General features: G+C 55.9%; 2 protein-coding genes across 7 annotated transcripts; both read right to left on the reverse strand.

Moving 5' to 3' along the window:
- Positions 1–100: 100 nt before the first annotated feature.
- GLI1 (GLI family zinc finger 1) lies at positions 101–10832 on the reverse strand. Of its 6 annotated transcripts, none has more exons than XM_057555863.1 (13): positions 10710–10832; positions 7628–7816; positions 7070–7196; positions 6747–6839; positions 6286–6481; positions 5884–6028; positions 5442–5531; positions 5214–5351; positions 4751–4900; positions 3966–4130; positions 3224–3454; positions 2420–2687; positions 101–1998 (listed from the first exon to the last, which is right to left on the reverse strand). In XM_057555863.1, the coding sequence occupies exons 3-13, from the start codon at positions 7167–7169 to the stop codon at positions 254–256; spliced, it is 3321 nt and encodes a 1106-aa protein (XP_057411846.1). In that variant the 5' UTR covers positions 7170–7196; positions 7628–7816; positions 10710–10832; the 3' UTR covers positions 101–253. The 6 variants fall into 6 exon arrangements, with proteins under 6 accessions (XP_057411846.1, XP_057411844.1, XP_057411847.1 ...); XM_057555861.1 differs by having other exon boundaries at positions 10435–10805; XM_057555864.1 differs by having other exon boundaries at positions 6286–6406; positions 7628–7859; positions 10435–10805.
- A 2335-nt stretch (positions 10833–13167) lies between these two features.
- INHBE (inhibin subunit beta E) lies at positions 13168–14713 on the reverse strand. The gene is made up of 2 exons (XM_057557359.1): positions 14416–14713; positions 13168–14162 (listed from the first exon to the last, which is right to left on the reverse strand). Exons 1-2 carry the CDS (start codon positions 14711–14713, stop codon positions 13405–13407), a joined length of 1056 nt encoding a protein of 351 aa, XP_057413342.1. The 3' UTR covers positions 13168–13404.
- Between the last annotated feature and the right edge of the window lie 3099 nt (positions 14714–17812).

A 17812-nucleotide genomic window follows, 5' to 3' on the forward strand; every position in this document is an offset into this window, starting at 1 on the left:
GCTTCTCTAGTTCCCTGTCATCACCCCTCCCCCAAGATAATAACATATAAAGCAGGGCTCTTTCTGATGCAGTTCCTTTATTATCAGGAAACAGTGTCATTATCAAATTCCTCCCGAAATATAGTTAGACTGTGTACAGCCCCAGCCCATACCTCCCATCCCTGGGGTATTCCAGGGGGCTATGGCTACTCCTCCTGACTTCTTGTGGGGATGGAAACCCCTTAGGAAATGTGGAACTGTGATTCCGCACTCCTTAAGCACTAGAGTTGAGGAACTGTGTCTCCCCAGGCAGGGATCCCAATAAGACACTCATGTTGCCCACAGCCATGTTGGGGGTCCCAGAAGGAGGTGGGGTATGTTCAGATCTGTCCCTCTGATCATGGGAGGGGGGAGGACTCAGCCCCTGGGGCTCATCCAGAATAGCCACAAAGTCCAGCTGAGTGTTGTCGAGATCAAGAGAGTCCAGAGGGTTACACACCTGCCCTTCAGGAGGAGGGTACAAGGCTGGGCCCCCTCCCAGCCTGCCCACCTCAGGATGGCCACAGCTAGGGTTGGTGCCCCCTGCCTTGAGGGGCCCATAGCAAGTGGGTAGTGGAGGCAGAAGTCGGGGTGGTGCTGCTGCCCTATGGGAAGCCTTGTTTGCCCCTACTGCAAAATTTTCATGGCATGGTGAAGGGGTAGGATAGGAGCCTGAGTTGTGATTGGGCAAGTTAGGTGCAAAGCCAGGTCCATATGTGGCCACTTGTGCCTTGGCAGGGCTCAGGCTAACCTGGGAACCCCCCATAAACTTGGGACTCTGGTAGAGAGGGTCTTGGACTGGGGGATCTCCCCTGCCCCCTCCCTCCCACAGCAGCTCCTGTTGAGACTGGACATAATTACACACAAGCTGTGCCTTGAGCTGTCCTGTAGAATGAGTAGGGGACTCAAAATCCAGGCTGGGCCTGGGTTCTGAAGGAAGATAATCAGGAGGTGGCTGGGTATAGTTGCCTGACTGGGGATACTGGGGAGGGGGAGGCTGGGGGTAGTGGGAGAATAGAGGCTGTGAGCGTGGAGGCCCCTCACTGGGGTGGGCATTGAGGCAGGGTGCCAGTCCTGTGGAGTCAGAACCCACTGGACACCCCTGTTCCGGCTTCACCTGCACTTGTCCATAATGTTCAAGACGAGGACACTGGCCGTAGGCTCCAGCTGGAGGCTTGGGGCCTGGGTACAGCCCAGAGTGGGAAGGGAACTCACCCCATGTTTCTGGGGTGGGTTCAGGATAGGAGACCTGCTGGGGACAGGGGTTGGGGCCGTAGTTGGTAGGTGGACCAGGCCCAAGAGGCAGGGAGCCTGGACCTCTAGTTCCATAAGGCTCAGCTGCTGCCCCCTCAGGTCCCCCATATCCCAGAGTATCAGCAGGCGGGAAGTCCATATAGGGGTTCAGACCACTGCCCATCACGGAGGTCCCAACCTCTGGCTCCTCCCGTAGCCCTCTGGTATCCATGGTGACATTCTCAGTGATGCTGGGGGGCTGTGGTGAGTAGACAGAGGTTGGGAGTTGGGGATCAAAGTTCCGTCCTCCTCCTGCCACTGTGGGGGGTGTGTGGACACAACCCAAGCTCTTGAACCGCTGGACTCTGGCTGGGGCAGGGCGGTCAGCAGACCGGGCTGGGTCACTGGCCCTCCGAGTGACCCCTACATTGGGGTTGTATCCTGGATACTCGGCTCGGCTTCTCCAGGGAGGTGCAGGAAGACCCCCCATCCGATCCAGGCTGGGTGCTGCAGTGGGTGGGGTACCACCTCCCCTGGCTGAAGCATATCTTGCCCGGAGCAGGTAGTGCTGAGCCGGCGTGAGGCCAGGCAGAGAGCATGCCCCGTTCTCTGGTGGTGAACCAGGGGGGAAAGGGGAAGCCAGGGAGGAGCGGCGGCTGACAGTATAGGCTGAGCTGACGCTGCTGGAGCTGCTGCTGCGGCGGTCAAGAGATACTGGGGGGCCCAGACGGCGAGACCCAGGAGTGCCTGCAAGTGAAAGGTAGAAAAGGCAGGGTGGCCAGGGAGCCCTCTGAATCTCACCCTGCCTCCCCCAAGGGACAGCCTTGTCCTGGAATCCCAAGGAAGGCTCCTTAACTCTAACCACTCAGTTTTGTCTCCTCCTTCACCCATGCCCTTTCTGCTTCTGGGTCACCAGGGATTCAGGGTCGCTGTGAACAGTCCTACAGGTTGTACACTGCACAATCCTAGGGGACAGCATTTGCATCGTACACTTTGTATATCGCAACAATTTTCTGATAGATGGAAGGAAAGCGTCCTGAGGAAGGAGGACGTTTTTCTAATTGTACAAAGGAGCTGTATAGCAGCCCTGAAGGGTGAAGTCCTCCTCCCAACCCCAGAGAAGGTCCAGATCCCAGCCTAGCAACCACCCCCAACACCCATCTCTCACCGGTGTGGGTCAAGCTGGGCAGTTTGAGGCCCCGGGGCCCTATCGGTCGGAATTGGTGTAGCTGGTCCAGCCTAAGGTTCTCAAGGCGGCGAAGAGTAGACAGACCAGTGCCAGCAATGCAAGGCCCCTCGTCCAAGCTGGACAGGTCCTCGGTGCTGCCCCCTGCATTTCCAGTCATTTCCACACCACTGTCTGTATTGGCTGCGCTGCCTGCTGGGGAGTGGTCACTGCTGCAGGACGACTGGGCCCCAGGGCTTGGCTGTGGCTTCTGTGGGGAAGATGAGGGCTAAGGGTGGCACCCATCCCCCTTCCCCACAGTTCCCTGAACTTGGTGAGTGGCTAAAGCCTGTGTCCCAGTGACTGCTTAAGGGTATAGAGAGGGCTGAGCAAGTGAAAGACAAGGGCAAACTGGAGAAAAGGTGATGAGAAGAGCCTAGACTACCTTGACTCAAATTTGGGCTCTATGACCTTGAACAATTTCTCTATGCCTGAGTTTCCTTATCTGAAAATGGGGAGAGTAAGTTCCTTTCTCATGAAGTTGTTGTGAGGAGTATGTGAAATTATACAGGCACAAGGCCTAAAATAATATACTAATTCCTATATATGAGTTTGTTGAACCCATTAAATAATTAATTACACTAAAATCCCTAGGTTTGAGGTAGCCCAAGGAGCAAAACTTGGATAAGAGACTGGGGGACCGGCCACAGAAGAGAGATTTGCACAGGAGGCGATGGACCAGTTGGGAGGGGACGAGAAAGATGTCGGCAGGGCAGGCGGGGGTATGGAGGCAGGGGGTTGCCTCACCATGGCACCCTCTGGCACAGTCAGTCTGCTCTCCTCCCTGATGGGGCCTCCGTCCCGCTCCCTCTTGGGCTCCACTGTGGAAAGAGCCGGTGCCCGGGGCAGGGGGCCATCTCCTCGGTGCCGCTTGGTCACGTGGGCGTCAGGACCATGCACTGTCTTGACATGTTTCCGGAGCGAGCTGGGATCTGTGTAACGTTTGGTGCAGCCAGGGAGCTTACACACATAGGGCTTCTGTTGAATGGAGAGTGAAGACAGCAGGCAAAAGGATCAAAGCGGGAGAATGCAAAAGAAATGGGAAAAAGTGGTGGTAAGTGAGGATGAGGGGGGTCAGGGAGGAATGCATAGCACCCAAGGAAATAAGGAGAGTAGGGCCCTTGGAGTAAAGGATGAAAGGATCAAGGGGAAGATTAGGAAAACTGACAGCCCAGGCCTGGGAAAGATGAGGGGGTGAACCCAGGTCTGTGAGGCCTCATAAATTCAGGGGTTGAAGGGACCAGGGGTCTCTTTTAGTTAGAATGGGTCTATTTTAGTTTAGCCCTTTGGTTGGTTAGAGGTAGGGGGAGGGGTGGTAAGTGGAAATTCTTGGTTTCAGAAAGACCTTCTTCAGGTGAATTATATGGGTCGGGGGTAGGGGGAACTCACCTCTGTGGAGTGGGTGCTGGGCTAAGGGATTTCTTATGGGGGAACCTCCCCAGTAGGTGGCTTCTTTAAGTGGGGAGGGTCTCTTGAGTGGGGCATTCACCTCATTGGAGTGGGTCCGATTCTGGTGCTTGGCTCGGTCACTGGCATTGCTGAAGGCTTTACTGCAGCCCTCGTGTTCACACATGTATGGCTTCTCACCCGTGTGTGACCGCAGGTGTGTCTTCAGATTTTCCAGGCGTGAGTATGACTTCCGGCACCCCTCAAACTAGGGGACATGGGGGTCAAAGGATTGCTCTCAGACAGAAGGACATGGAGGTTAGTGGAACCCTGAATCTCAAAAGGGACATACATCAGAGAATATAACTCAAGATGGGAGAGCACTGGGGCTTCAGAATTCCCAAAATGCAGGGACAAGGGCAGGCAAGAGCTGGGGGAACAGAAGTAGCTGGAGGCACTCGGCCTGCAGGGACATGGAGCTGAGGCAGCAAGCAGCCCCTGGTCAAACCAGGGCACGTCTCCTGCACGAGGAGCCCAGACTGTCTTAGGAGGGGTCATCTGGGGAGTGTGTGTCCTCAGTGCAGGGCTTCCCCATTAGGCAGAGTTGCAGGCCCGGCGCCTACGGCCCACTGTACTTCTAGGGGCCCACAAAAATGTTTTAATTTCTTTTAAAAACAAGGGGAAAAATTAGCTTTTAGGTCCAAGAAAGTGTTCTAATATATGATATCAATATGTTCATCTTCATAGCAACCTAGTCATAAAATACAATTTTTGAATATTTGTTTATGGAGGAAGGGACCTACGAAGGCAAAAGTCAGATTGGGCCCTACCTTGGTGGGGAGCCCCGATTTAGAAAGGAACCCTGAGCTTGGGGTGGGGGTGCCTCACCGTGCACTTATGTGGCTTCTCGCCTGTGTGTCTGCGCATGTGCACCACCAGCATGTACTGGGCTTTGAAGGGCCTCAGCTCCCTGGAGCAGCCCCCCCAATGGCACACAAACTCCTTCCGCTCTCCGTGGATGTGCTCGCTGTTGATGTGCTGAGGGAGAAGATGCAGAGGTTCTCTGAGGTTCCCTATGCCCCTGAGATCCACAACAGACCTTCCCTGGACCTCCCCACCCCACCATATCCCTCCATGGCTTCCCATCATGGGGGAAGAAGAGGCAGGAGGAACATCACAGCCCACAGCTCTGTTCTTCCAAGTTTCTAAAACAAAGTTACACCTCCTGAATTTCTGCCTACCCACTGGGCACCCAACCTCTGACCTCCTGCCCTTAGCCTGATTCCACCATGTCCCACCCAGAATGTCCTACAGGCTCCAGCCAGCATTCCTGTTACCCCCTGCGGCTCACATGCACCAGCTGCTCCTGGGAGTCGAACTCCTGACTGCAGCCGTCCCAGCGGCAGTCAGTCTCATACACAGAATCGTGCTCAGGCTTCTCCTCTCTCTCCAGGTCTTCCCGCCCATCCAGCATCCCCAGCAGGGGATCCTAGGGTAGGAGAGAGAATCCTAGTGTCACCTGGGTGACAGCTTTTGTTTCACTCAGGTTGCAGAGGTAAAGCTCCCCGCTCCCCCTTACCTGTGTGCCCGTGGAGTTGGGGCTGCACATATCACCTTCCAAGGGCTCCTCCGGGCACTTGCTAAGCAGCGCATCCAGCTCAGACTTCAGCTTCTCCAAGGGCAGAGGTGAGGATGGTGAAGGGAGAAGTGAGCAGGAGGAAGAGAGAGCCCAGCCAGGTCTTCCTGCCCTGAGTGCCCCCACCCAAGCAGCGGGAACCCCTGGGTTGGGAAGAGACTTCCTCCTTAGACTGCACTGGTGAATGGGATGGGCGAAAGGTGGGATCTCATTTGGAAGAGACTGATTCAACCCCAAGAAGTGAACCCCGGCACCCATACCCCTTAATTTTTCTGGCACTGAAAACTTTTACGTCCTCTGTTCTTCATTCACCTTTCCCCTAAAAAGTCTACCACCCACCCACCCTGAACTGAGGGAAATCAGGTGACAATATGCGGACTCTCACCTGGCAAGTTGAGAGGGGTCCCCGGGACTGAGGATGTGGCATCATCCCACCCTGGGTGGGGTCATGGGGACCACAGGGCTGGACCCCGAAGGAAGGCGAGGTCCCTTTTTGGTGATTCATCTGGGGTGAGAATCCCAGAGATGGGCTGAGGAGGAGGAGGAGGAGAGGCAGTTACTTAGGACTATCATCTCAGAAAGCCTCAGGAGTTCTTGAGCTCTTTGGAGGGTTTCTGGAAGACGGTATGGGAAGTGGTTGAGGCAGTCCCAGGGAAGTACTGAGGAGGGCTTCCACGCCTTTGAAGTGATAAGGATTCAAATAGGGTCAGGTGGTTTGGAGGGCTTGAGGCTTTTAATGGGGTTTGGTAGGGCCTTTAGGGGCCTCTTAGCCCGAGGCTGTCTGCACCTCATGGTGCCGATGGAGAGGTGACCATAGGAGCCCCCCGGAGATGCACAGCGTGAGTTGATGAAGGCCACGAGGGAGCTGGGTGAGGTGCGGATAACTGTCTGCAGGTCCAGGCTGGCGTCTGACAGAGGTGAGATGGAGAGAGCCCGCTTCTTGGTCAATTTGACTGCACTCCGGGGAGGAGGAAACAGTGGGGCTGGGGCAGGAAACAGGGGAGATAGATACGGTAAAGGAGCATGTCCCCCATGCATGCAGCCCATGGGTCCTGACTCTCAGCCAAAAGAAATGACACCAGACTCTGCCCTGTTGACCCCATCTGTGACCTCCTGATCATGCTCTGATTCCTTGATCCCATCTCCAAGCATTTCCTCTTCCAAAGTAGATGCCCTGCCCTCCAACTTTCTCCCTCAGGACAAGTCCCAAAGAGGCAGAAAGGAAAGAGATGTTGCCCGAAGCCTCACCCTCCGTGCAGCTGCTGGTCTCTCTGGCTGGCCCGTAACTGTGGGGGCCGGACATGAGGGTGGCCTGGTGGCAGAAGGGCAGGCCAGGCAGTCCTAGAAAAGAGGTACAGCTGGAATGGGGGTTGGGAATGGAGGACACATAAGGTCTCACCTTGAAACCCCAGGTGAGGCCTGATCCCATATTCCAAGCCCCAGTGACATGGGGCCTCAGATCTTTTTGTATATGGGAAACTGGCATGGGGCCGGAGATAGATGAGGGATCCCTGGGACTGGGTGACAGATCTGCCAGTCCTCAAGGTCCGGGGATTGGTGTACGCACTGACCTTCTGTCCCCATGCTGGGGGTCCCCTGACTGGGGAGGGGCCGGAGACAGCAGGGCTCGCCATAGCTACTGACTGGCGGTGGGGTCATCGAGTTGAACATGGTGTCTCAGAGGAGAGTGTGGGGACACTGCAGGAGGGGAAGGGAGATCTGCAAGTTATAAAGGCAGGAGAGAAATATGGAAGGTCAGATAACTAACTCAGGTGCCGAACCCTGGGCAGAGCACCTCCAAGACATCTGCCATGGGAAATCAAGTTGAAATGAGCTTCCCTCAGCCAGGGGAGGGTAAGGAGAGAAGTCCCATAGAGGTAGAGGCAATCTTGGGGATCTTTGTGGGAACCGGGTGGGAGCTTTGCCTGGGTGGGGTGTGTGTGGGTATGTGTGTGTGTGTGTGTGTGTGTGTATGTGTGTGTGCGTGTGTGTAGGGGGAGTGTTGTGGACTAATTGTGCCTGTGAGCTTCAGGTGATTTTATACCATGGGCCCTCTGTTTCATCTTGTTCTGACCATGGGCCAGCTTTGAGGGGTGGGATGGGGGAACTCAGGAGGAGGAGTGACTGACCTCAGGCACTGGGCTGGCTGCTCAGCCTGAGCCCCTCTCCCTTTCTTCATTTGTTGCTCGCTGCCTAGTGACAGCCCGTCTACAACCTCTCCAGTGTCCAGCAGAGGGAGCCCTCGCCACAGCCCAGAGAGGCTGACGGGACCAGGAGGGAGCCCAGATGATCTGTCCTTTCCTCTCTAAGGCAGAAAACTGTGTGGAAGGGGATAAAGTTTCTGAGGAGAGCCTCCAGGGTCTGTTGGGTACAAAGGATGGAAGCTGGTGTTATTCAGGGGTGGTTTGAATCTGGGCGTCCGCCTAACTCTTTTGGTCTGTTTTCGGGGAACAGGAAAGGGGCTGTGAGGGAAAACTTTGGGAGAAGACACAGACACAGACACAGACAGACAGACACACAAACACACACAAGTCATCCATTAGAGAGGAGTAGTGAGGGAGAAGAGGGTGCCGCTGTCCGCTCTTCTCCTCAAACTCCAGTTTTTACTCCACCCCGGGTTTTCCGGTCTCCCGGGACTGAGGGTGGGGTGGGGCGGGGTAGGGTGGAGAGCGACAGGGAGCGGGCCGGCCGGCGCGGTGGGTGATCCCAGGATGCTGGGATTTAGGGTGAGGGCGGGGTAAGATGGGGAGCGGAACCCGGACCCCATGACCCAGCCAGAACCCCGCAGCCTGGGCTTTACTCTTCCTAACTCCTCCTTTACCAGCGGAGATCCGGATCCTGCAACCAAGACCTCCCAACTCGACCTTGGCACTACTTTGGGGGGGGGGGGGCACAGCTGCCTGGCAGCTGGATGGGGGGACACTTCTCCCGCCTCTTTCCTCTATGACTCACCCAGGGGAAGGAGGCGGGGGCTAGCTAACGACCCCCCAAAACTAAAGAGACTCCCCCAAACATGCCTACTCAGTCATCTTCCTGCCCCAGTGCCCAGCCATAGGGGAGGCCGAGATGGAAATTGGGCGACATCCCTCCTCACCCACGCGTGCCACAGCCCACCCACGTCTCCCCTTCACATTAGTGAAAGGAAGATTTCGCCAACTTTTCCAGCTTCAGAAAATTAAGTTTTTCTGGGGTGTGGATGAGAGCGCAGGATGGGGCAGGGAGCTCCAGGGTTCCCTTGCTGGAGCCCTGAATCATCCTCTGTGTCTCCTAATTTTCCGGAGTCCCCCCTCGCACCCCCGCTCCCCAACTCCCAGGAGTCGGCCCCGCCCCCCTTCTCCCGGTCCCGCCTTCTCCGCCCCCGTGCCTCCTCGGCCCACCCAAGTCGCCGCCGCAGGCTCTGGCTGCAGACGGCTCTTTTTCCCCCGCCCGCCCCGGGAGCCCAGTCGAGCGAGCCGCCGCGGAGTGGAGGGAGGGTGGACTGAGAGGCGGGACACATTCTTCCCTCCTCCCCTCAGTGCATCCAGAGAGCTGGCATTGGCGCCCGGGGCGGGGGGGGGGGCACTGTTGGAGAGTGGGAGTCCCCTTGGTGGGGTGAGAAAGAAGAATCCAGAAACTACAGGGAGAGAAAGTGACTAGGGTAAATAAAATAAGGTGTGTCTGGGGAGGGGGAGGGGCCAGGACACCTTAGGTTCCTGGGTATCCCAGCTGGCTTCCCAAGGGTTAACCCCTCCAGACCCCCGGGAACCCCCTAGTGACGTCAAGGGCGGGGTCTGTGCCGCCTGGCAGGGGATGCCTGGGAGATAATGGGGGGGTGTCTCTGGACCCCGCCCCCCAAGGAAAACCCACCCTTATTCCGGCCCTTACAACTCCCCCCCGGGAAACTGCGCTGCGTTCTCCCTCTACTGGACCGTAAAGACCTATCGTATGAAGACCCCAGTTCTCCAGCGCCCTAAAACCTTCAGTCCCCAGTGTCTATGGGATCCCCTTTCCCTAATCCTGTCCCCAAAGCTAGCTGCCCAGGACGGATTGTTTCGGGGTCATGGGGCCTGAAAGAGGCTTCAGAGCGGGGAGCAAGGGCAGGCAGGGTGGTCTGAGCCAGAGGAGGGGCCTCGGTCCCCAGCTCCCGTTTGGGAGGGGGGCCAACGGGGATGCACAGGCAGGCAGTGGCCAGTGGTCCCGCCCCATCCCAGTAGGGGTCTCCCTGTGGCTGGCCCCATCTGCCCTGGTGGTCCTGAGGTCAGAGGGTCAAGACAAGGTCTTCTCAGCTCCTCCTTAGCACCCTGCCCACAGCCATTGGGACCCAGGAGTCCAAATTCCTTGGGGAGTCTTCCTAGGGCCTAAACTAGAGACTGACTCCACCAGCCTCCTTCCTACTCCAGAAGACAATTCTTTTTCCCCAAAATACATGCACCAGCAAGCACATCTGTCACAAGACAGGTCAGAGTTTTAAGCCCAGCCGCCCCCCAGTGGTTTTGTCACCTCACACACCCTATCTAGGAGTCTCTCCGTAGCTGTTCCCTCCTTTCAGAAACACTGATGTCTTCCTGCCCTGCGCTCACAATCACACCTGGAGTTCCCTCTCTACCACGCAGACCTCCAGCTAGCCGTCCTTCCAACCTCTTCATCCCAACCTCATTAAAGTGAGATGTTCCTAACATGTGGGAGAGGCGGAGACAAACAAAGAGATCCACGGTTGCCTGAGGCAGAGACACACAGACTGTCAGAAGAAGAAAAAAAAATACAGAGAAAGGGAGATAACATTTGAAAAAATTCTCCAAACTTTCTAATATCTTGTCCCAGGCTCTCCCACTCTTATTTTGCCTCTATGCCCTAGGTCTCCCGCCTTGGCTGGGCAGAGTCCCTCGCAAGTAGAGCATCCCCTCAGGTCCCTTCCCCCACCGCTCCCAGGTGGTCCCCCTCCTGCCCCCCTTCTCACCTCCGTCTGGGCGCAGGGCTCGGGATGCGCGGTCCAGGGCTGGAGTCTGGGCTGGGGGGTGTGCGGTGGGGAGGGGGGGCGGACAGGGCTACAGCAGCGTAGCCTCAGGGCCACCCCCACCCCCCAACCTGGCCCCCAGCCCTCCCGCCGGCCCAGCCCGCCGGGCCGCGAGCCGGGACCACCCGCGAGAAGCGCAAACTTTTTTTTCCCTTTTGCAAAAACTTTTTCTCGCTCTAGCCGCTGGCGCGCCGCCGCTCTTCCCGCTCGCCCCTCACCTCCCTCCTATTTCCCTCCCTCTTGCCGTTCTGGAGGATGAGGCGGGGTAGCTGGAAGCAAGAGAGGGGGTGCCGGGCTTATTGCACCCCCAGGACCCCCAGGATCCTCCCCCTCCCTTGAGGCACCCTATACTGCCTAACACCCCCCCCCCCCCCCGCTGAACACGCTGCTGGTAGTGGGCAGTAAATCCCGGCGTGGATCCCTGGATCGGCTGCCTATGAAGAGGCCCTGAATCAGAGCCAGAAAAAATAAATTGAGATATATATTGGGGGGCGGAGGGGCGACGAAAAAACTCACCCGAGAAAAATAATATTGGAAGTAGGGTCGTCGACTTTAGTTGGTGCTAACTGAGCATTCCATAAATATCCTGTAGTTTTTCTGCCTGCCTCACCCTTTGGATAGAACATGAAGGGGTTGGGACAGATTTGGGGTGGAAACAGGATTGGGACAGAGTTGGGTTGGGAGCCCTGGGCGGAAGGTGAGGGGTCCATGGAGCATAAAAGGGAGGAGCAGTGGCTGAGGCTCTGGGTGCAGGGCAGGACCTGTGTTCACAAAGTTGCTAAGGAACCCTGAGACTGAAGCACTGTTCCCGGAGAACTCCTACTTTCCTTCATCTCGGAGTTCTGGAGACTGGGGCCACCTCTGCACCTCTACGCGTCCCTCTCTTTCTGCTCTTCAAGGCTGTCTGCTCCCTCTGCTGGTCTTTCTGGCACATGACACCTTCTTCGAGTCTGATTGGAGGCAGAGGAGACTGGGGGAGGTGAAGGAGTAGGAGGCTTAGGTCCCCCCACCAAAGCCCAGCTGGGAGCCCATGCAGGGGTTGCATAACCCCAAAGAAACAGAGGGGCACACCGGCAGAGGCTGCTACTGCAGAGTGGTAGTGTCTGATAGGGGAGTGCCCTGTCCATTTGGACTTGTGTTGCCATGGTTACCGGATGCAGGGGAAGGGGCAGCTATTTTAATCTCTCTGAACTTTCTTTATGAGAAAGGGGAGAAGGCATGGTGGGGGAAAGGAGCCCCTTCTTTTTCTGTCACCCCTCAGATAGACCTCCCACATCCTAGCTCTGCTTCCAAGAACCACGCCTCCTTGGGTCTGGAGAGTCAGTCAGTTAACTGTTCAGTCTGAGGGTCAAGGGGAAAGGTGAAGCTAGGAAGAGGTCTGAGGCCTGACAAATATATGTATTAACTGTGGGAGGACAGATAAGGAGCCCTATTTTAGCCTCCCTCCCCCACATGACTTTGACCCAGACAGTTATACCCAGAGGGTCAGGCAAGATCAATGATAACTGGAGAAGAGACCTTACACATGCCCCTTCCAGGGAGCTCTTTTTTTTTTTTTAATTTATTTTTGGCTGTGTTGGGTCTTTGTTGCTGCTCTCGGGCTTTCTCTAGTTGCAGCGAGCAGGGGCTACTCTTCGTTGCAGTGCGCGGGCTTCTCATTGCGGTGGCTTCTCTTGTTGCAGAGCACAGGCTCTAAAGGCACGGGCTTCAGTAGTTGTGGCGCACGGGCTTAGTTGCTCTGCGGCATGTGGGATCTTCCCGGACCCCATGGGATCAAACCCATGTCCCCTGCATTGGCAGGCGGATTCTTAACCACTGCGCCACCAGGGAAGTCCCAGGGGAGCTCTTTTAGAGCGCATTGCTTTCTCCTCCCCATCCAGGACTCTAGATCAGCAATTCTCAAACAATTTGGCTTCAGTGTCCCTTTACATTTTGAAAAATGACTGAGCTTTTGTTTACGTGATTTATATCAATTTACCATATTAGAAATTAAAACTGAAAAAAAAGTTTGTAACACAAGAATACACAAGCACACATCCCATTAACAAAGATGTCAGGAAGGTGATGTAATCACATGTCCTACAGCCTCTGGAAAACTCCACTGTAGGCTGTTGAGACATTGAAAATTAAAAAGGCAAATAACATCTTAGTTTTATTATGAAAATTGTTTTGACTGCATGAAAGGGTCTCAGGGACCTCCTGGAGGTTCCCAGGCCACACTCTGAGAACCATTGCTCTGGACCATCATCCCAGCCCTTCTTCATGACTCACACTTGTTGATTTTTTTTTCCTCATTTTTATTAGGAAAGTATAAACATTTGCCTCCCTGATGGGTCCTGCCTCCCCCAAGAAAAACCAGAGAACTTTTCAGGCTCAGCACTCCTCTCTCTGGACTCCCATTTCTGGGGCTCTCCCAAACACCTCCCATCAGCCCCTTTCCCAGCTCCCTCTTGAGCCTCCCTTCAAGCACTTCCACAGCCCTTACACTTGGCCAGCCTGTTTCCCCCATCCCAAGCCCAATGGGCCCTTGGTCTGCTTCTTCCTTCCCTCACTTGAGGACTTTCTCTCCTCTGGAGAGACTAAGTGATTTTTCTCTGCCTTCTCCTTCCCACCCTCCCTCCCTCACCTCTGCCATCTTCTCAGATGGCTTAGGGTAGGAAATCATACTTTCTGGGTAGACTCCTTTAGAGGACACACTTTTCCCATCTCCCCACACATCAACCAGCCTGGAATGTGCCAGAGTCTGGACAAGAAAGTGCCCATTTGGGTCCCAGAGGGGTCAACCCAGTCATATTGCCAGGTGACCCACTGGATGAAGGTATGGATCAGGACTCTGACGCCTCCAGACACAGATGCCCTTTGCCTAGGAACCCCTAGCTTGATCTCTTCACTCCAAACCCCCAGGTACTCTTGCTAGCTGCAGCCACAGGCCTCTACCACCATATCTGGCACATCTGTCTTGACCACGTTGCCATCACGGTCAAGGTAGAGGAGAGAGAGAGGCCTTCGGGCAGTAGGGACACAGCAGGAAGTACCCAAGGGCCAAGGGTTGTTGGCCTTGAGGAGGCTGAAGACGGCAGAATGGAAGGAGGCAGCAATGCCTGGGCTGCCAGCCAGGTGCGGGGGACACTGCCCACTGCAGTAATTCAGCTGGTACCCCTCGGGCTGCAAGATCCAGTCCCGCCATCCCAGTTCCTGGAAGTCTACATAATGGTCTCGCCTACAACATAAGGGGGTCTCAGGCTCACAGCTGGGGGTCCTCCTCCTGGCCCGGCCTGCTCCAGGCTCTTTGGGCCGGGTCTTCAGCTCCAGGAAGGGCCGCTGCTCTCCCGCTGTGTCCAGGAGCTGCTGAGTTTGGGGGGCAGCTGTGCTGTTGCCTTCTAGGGGTCTGCAGTCCAGTTGGAGTTTCAAGACACCAGACTCCTCATGCCTCAAGCCACTAGAGGGCAGAGTCAGGGCGTGCCAGCCTGGGGTTGTCAGTTGGTGCTCAGCCAGGAGGACGTGGGACCCTCGGCGTCTCCTCCTAGGGCCCCATCGGAAAATCCTCAAGGAAAGAGTGCTGGGAAGGGTGGGGAGCACGTGCAGCCAGAGGCGAGCGTGGTACAGGTGGTGGGAGCGAGGAGTGGACAGGTAGAAGGTGAGCGTGGAGCTGCAGGTGGAGGTGGAGGAGTCTGCCGGGAAGATGGAGAAGGGATTGAGGAATGTGAGCGGAGATGATGCTGTCCCCTGAGACTCCCGCAAGCCCTGCCAGCCGCTCTCCCTAACTCCCACCTTTAGAAGAAGCAGGGACTCCGAGGCCAGTCCTGCTCCAACTCCTCCTCTTCCTCCTGTACTGCGCTCCCTCTGCTTCTGCTCTCGCTGTCATTCTCCCCTCCCTCCTCCCTTTCCCCCCGCCTGCTCTCTGCCTGTCTCTCCCTCACCCACCTGTGATGGCAGCAAAGCTGATGACCTGCTCCCCATTCGCTGGAACCACACTTCCCCGCTGCAGTCTCCGGAGGGCTCTGGTCAGCGCTGCCTGGGGTGGAGGATGAGTTATTATGGGACGACCGGTCAGGTGTAGCCCCTCGAGGATCTGCTGCTTGGCTAGCTCAAGGACCAGAGCTCGTTCTGCTTGGGGTGCCAGTGTGGGGCCCCCACAGGAGGGACACACAGACCCTGCCCTCTGTGCCCACACCAGTGCCCACAGCAGCACCAGCTGGAGCTGGACATCAGAGAGCCCCATGTTCCTGGTGAATGGCCCTGGGTCAGGTCGGGAGCCTCGGATGGCAGTTGCTCCTTCTGTTGAGTCTGGTTGCGTGGAGGCCAATGAGGGCACGGCGGCAGCAGACAGCAGTGCCACACCTACCCTTGGCCAAGGGTAGAGCCACCTGTCTTCTGTTGCCTGGGACTCAGGAAGGCAGACAGTGGATGGTCCGATGGGTAGCTGTGTTCAGTGTAGTCTGCCACTTTGACCCTCACAGCTTATGTCTGGCTACTGACTGGGGCCTCTCTAGAGCCAGCAGCCTAGGGCTCCCTCACCTAGTGGTCAGCAGGCAGACCTACCCTCTGAGCCCCAGGATTGGCCAACTGTGCTGCCCATCAGGTCCCTGCAGGGGGTGGAGGTTCCCCCCTGGAGCTCAGGTTTCACCATCTGGCCCTGGTCACGGAGCTTGAGGCAGGGGTAGGGGGGTGGGGGGGCTATGTGGACACGCATGATGCAAGAAGGAGGATGATTTCACATGCTCAGTCCCCAAGGTCTGGGGCTCGGGGGAGGGAACTCCATATGAGCAAGGTGTGAAGGGCAGTTTCCCCCATACCTACAGTCTGTCTAGCTTGCCCATCCACCACTGCTGCAGCAGTTTCCATGAGGCAGCTGGGAATCCCAGTGGTTATTTCTCTGGGCTGGAAGGTGAACTCTGGTCTTTTTATTTCTAGCAATGGGGCTGGGACAGTGGTGAGAGGCTGGGGGTGGGAGGAACGGAGTCCTCTTGCCCAGGCCAAGGTGGCAGTGCCACGGGGCACAGAAGTCACCCCCTGACCTTGCCTGTGCTGACCGCCCAGAGTCCAGTTGGACTGGAGCACAGTGTGGACGAGGGCTGGAGCATTGGGGGGGAGTAGCACGTTACTGTGATGTCTGGGGAAACCTAGAGAGGTGGGGGTAGTGGTGATGCAATCTTACAGCAGGGCAGAGTCCATCAAGGATGGCAGAGGGGCATGGGAGTTGGAAGGGCCTGTCCCCAGCTGCTGGTTCTCTTTCAGGGCACTGTAAGAACTGCCTAGATTTGGGATATCCTAGAAGTGGTGCCAGCCTCTGTTCATGGTGGTGGGAAATGGAAGGTTTATGGACTTTTTAAAAAAAAATTAATTTATTTATTTTTGGCTGCGTTGGGTCTTCGTTGCTGCGCGCGGGCTTTCTCTAGTTGCGGCGAGCGGGGGCTACTCTTCGTTGCAGTTCATGGGCTTCTCATTGCGGTGGCTTCTCTTGTTGCCAAGCACGGGCTCTAGGCACACGGGTTTGGTAGTTGTGGCGCACAGGCTTAGTTGCTGGGCGGCATGTGGCATCTTCCCGGACCAGGGCTCGAACCCGTGTCCCCTGCACTGGCAGGCGGATTCTCAACCACCGTGCCACCAGGAAGCCCAGGTTTATGGACCTTTAAGAAAAAAGCATGGCCAGTACAGCAACCTTAGTCCCAACCCCAGCCCTCCTTACCACACTGCTCACTGGCTTTAAATGGCCTAACCAAGGCCTCATGCCAGCCTTTCTCCTTATGCTCAAGTTTCTTCAAGAAGCTGGGAGGAAGTGAGTGTGATTTGGAAATGTGCCCCTATTCCAATTTATTAGTCTCCCCGCTATTCAGCCAGTGGGGGCTGTCAAGAGAGACCAGTAGATATGGCACAGGGGAAGAGAGGTGGCGCCTTGGGGGCTGGGGCTCAGTACCACCAGTGTCCACCATGTGGCAGTGCTGAGCCACTGGACAGCAGCAGGCTTGGCGCTGACCAGCTTCCCAGGGAAGGGGCTGCTCTGGGGAGTGGAGAGATTCAGAGCGCTTCCCAACCTCTCACTCTGGGGACCCTGCCTCTACACCAGAAGACAGAGAAGCTGGTCCCTCAGCTCTCTCCCCTCGCCACTGCTGGAGAGTAGAAGCTGTCGTCAGGGCCACATCACTGCTAACTTCGGTTTGGTTTTGGATCTCATCGCTGCTGACATGTGGCAATGGAGCGTGGTGATGGGTGCCAGGCTCTTCCTAGAAACTTAGGGCACCTGTGGTGGGGAGGGGGACAATGAGACTTTTAGATGCTCCTCTCCACCTTAGGTCTTGAGTCATATTCAAGCCCATCTGTCCAGGGCTCTCCCCAGCTCCCAGCTCCCTCTCTATCGGTCAGGCTGGTGAGTGACAGCCCTCTACCCCCTGGGGTCTGGACCACAGAACTGCAAAGCAAAGGTTTCTGCCCATGGTGCTGTCTCAGAGGTCTTACCTGTGGGTGAGCCTGAGTCAAGTGAAGCAACAGGAAGTGGCTGCAGGAGTCACTGACCCCATCTCTCCCCTCCCCTCTGTGTCAGATGCCCCCAATTTCCAGCTCTTCCTACCCTCTTGCTGCTGTGCCTGGCCTGCCCCTACCTTCCTACTGACACTTACGTCAGAACCCAGCTATAAATATGCTCTTAGCATCTTAGTCACTTTTCTCAAGAAGTGCTCCCAGGTTATAAATACCCCAGCCATCTGCCTCCCAAGCCCGCCCTACCACCAACCTGGTTGGGGGCTGGGGGTAGCGACAGGCTTGAGGGTGGGTAAGGAAGTAGAAGGAGCCTGAGTGATTATCTTGCCCGAAAGAGAAAAGCCTGACCAAGTCTAGAGTTAGGGGCCAGGGAGCTCTGGAAGAAAAGGTTTGGAAGAAGACAATTCCACTCTTTCTCCTTTTTGTCAAAGACAGAGCCAAAAAGGAAAAAGAATAATACTGATCCCTTCTAAATTTAGTTTATTTTAAAATTTGCTATTTTGTTCATCTTGGATTTTTTTGCATTGCTTTTGATTTTTTAAAATATTGCATTAAGATCCTATTTATCTTGACTGATGAATTTTTTGGCATCCCCTTAAAATTCTGTCCCCAAGGCAAGAGTCTTGCTTCTCCTCACCTTAGTCTTGGCCCTGGGGACTGAAGCTATAGTTGGAGGGAGGGAGGTTAGATCTGGGGGACGGGTGGATTGGGGGTGGGAGACAGCAGTGGAAGGGGGAGGCAGAGCCACCAGAAGACTTCCTTAGATTCTCTGCTTAGATGAAGATTTCCTCAAGTCAAAGTTGGGATAACTTCCATGAGTTTGCTCCTGAAGCCCCACAGCTCA

Source organism: Balaenoptera acutorostrata, chromosome 11 (assembly GCF_949987535.1).
Source record: "Balaenoptera acutorostrata chromosome 11, mBalAcu1.1, whole genome shotgun sequence".
In the NCBI taxonomy this organism is placed as follows: Eukaryota; Metazoa; Chordata; class Mammalia; order Artiodactyla; family Balaenopteridae; genus Balaenoptera; species Balaenoptera acutorostrata.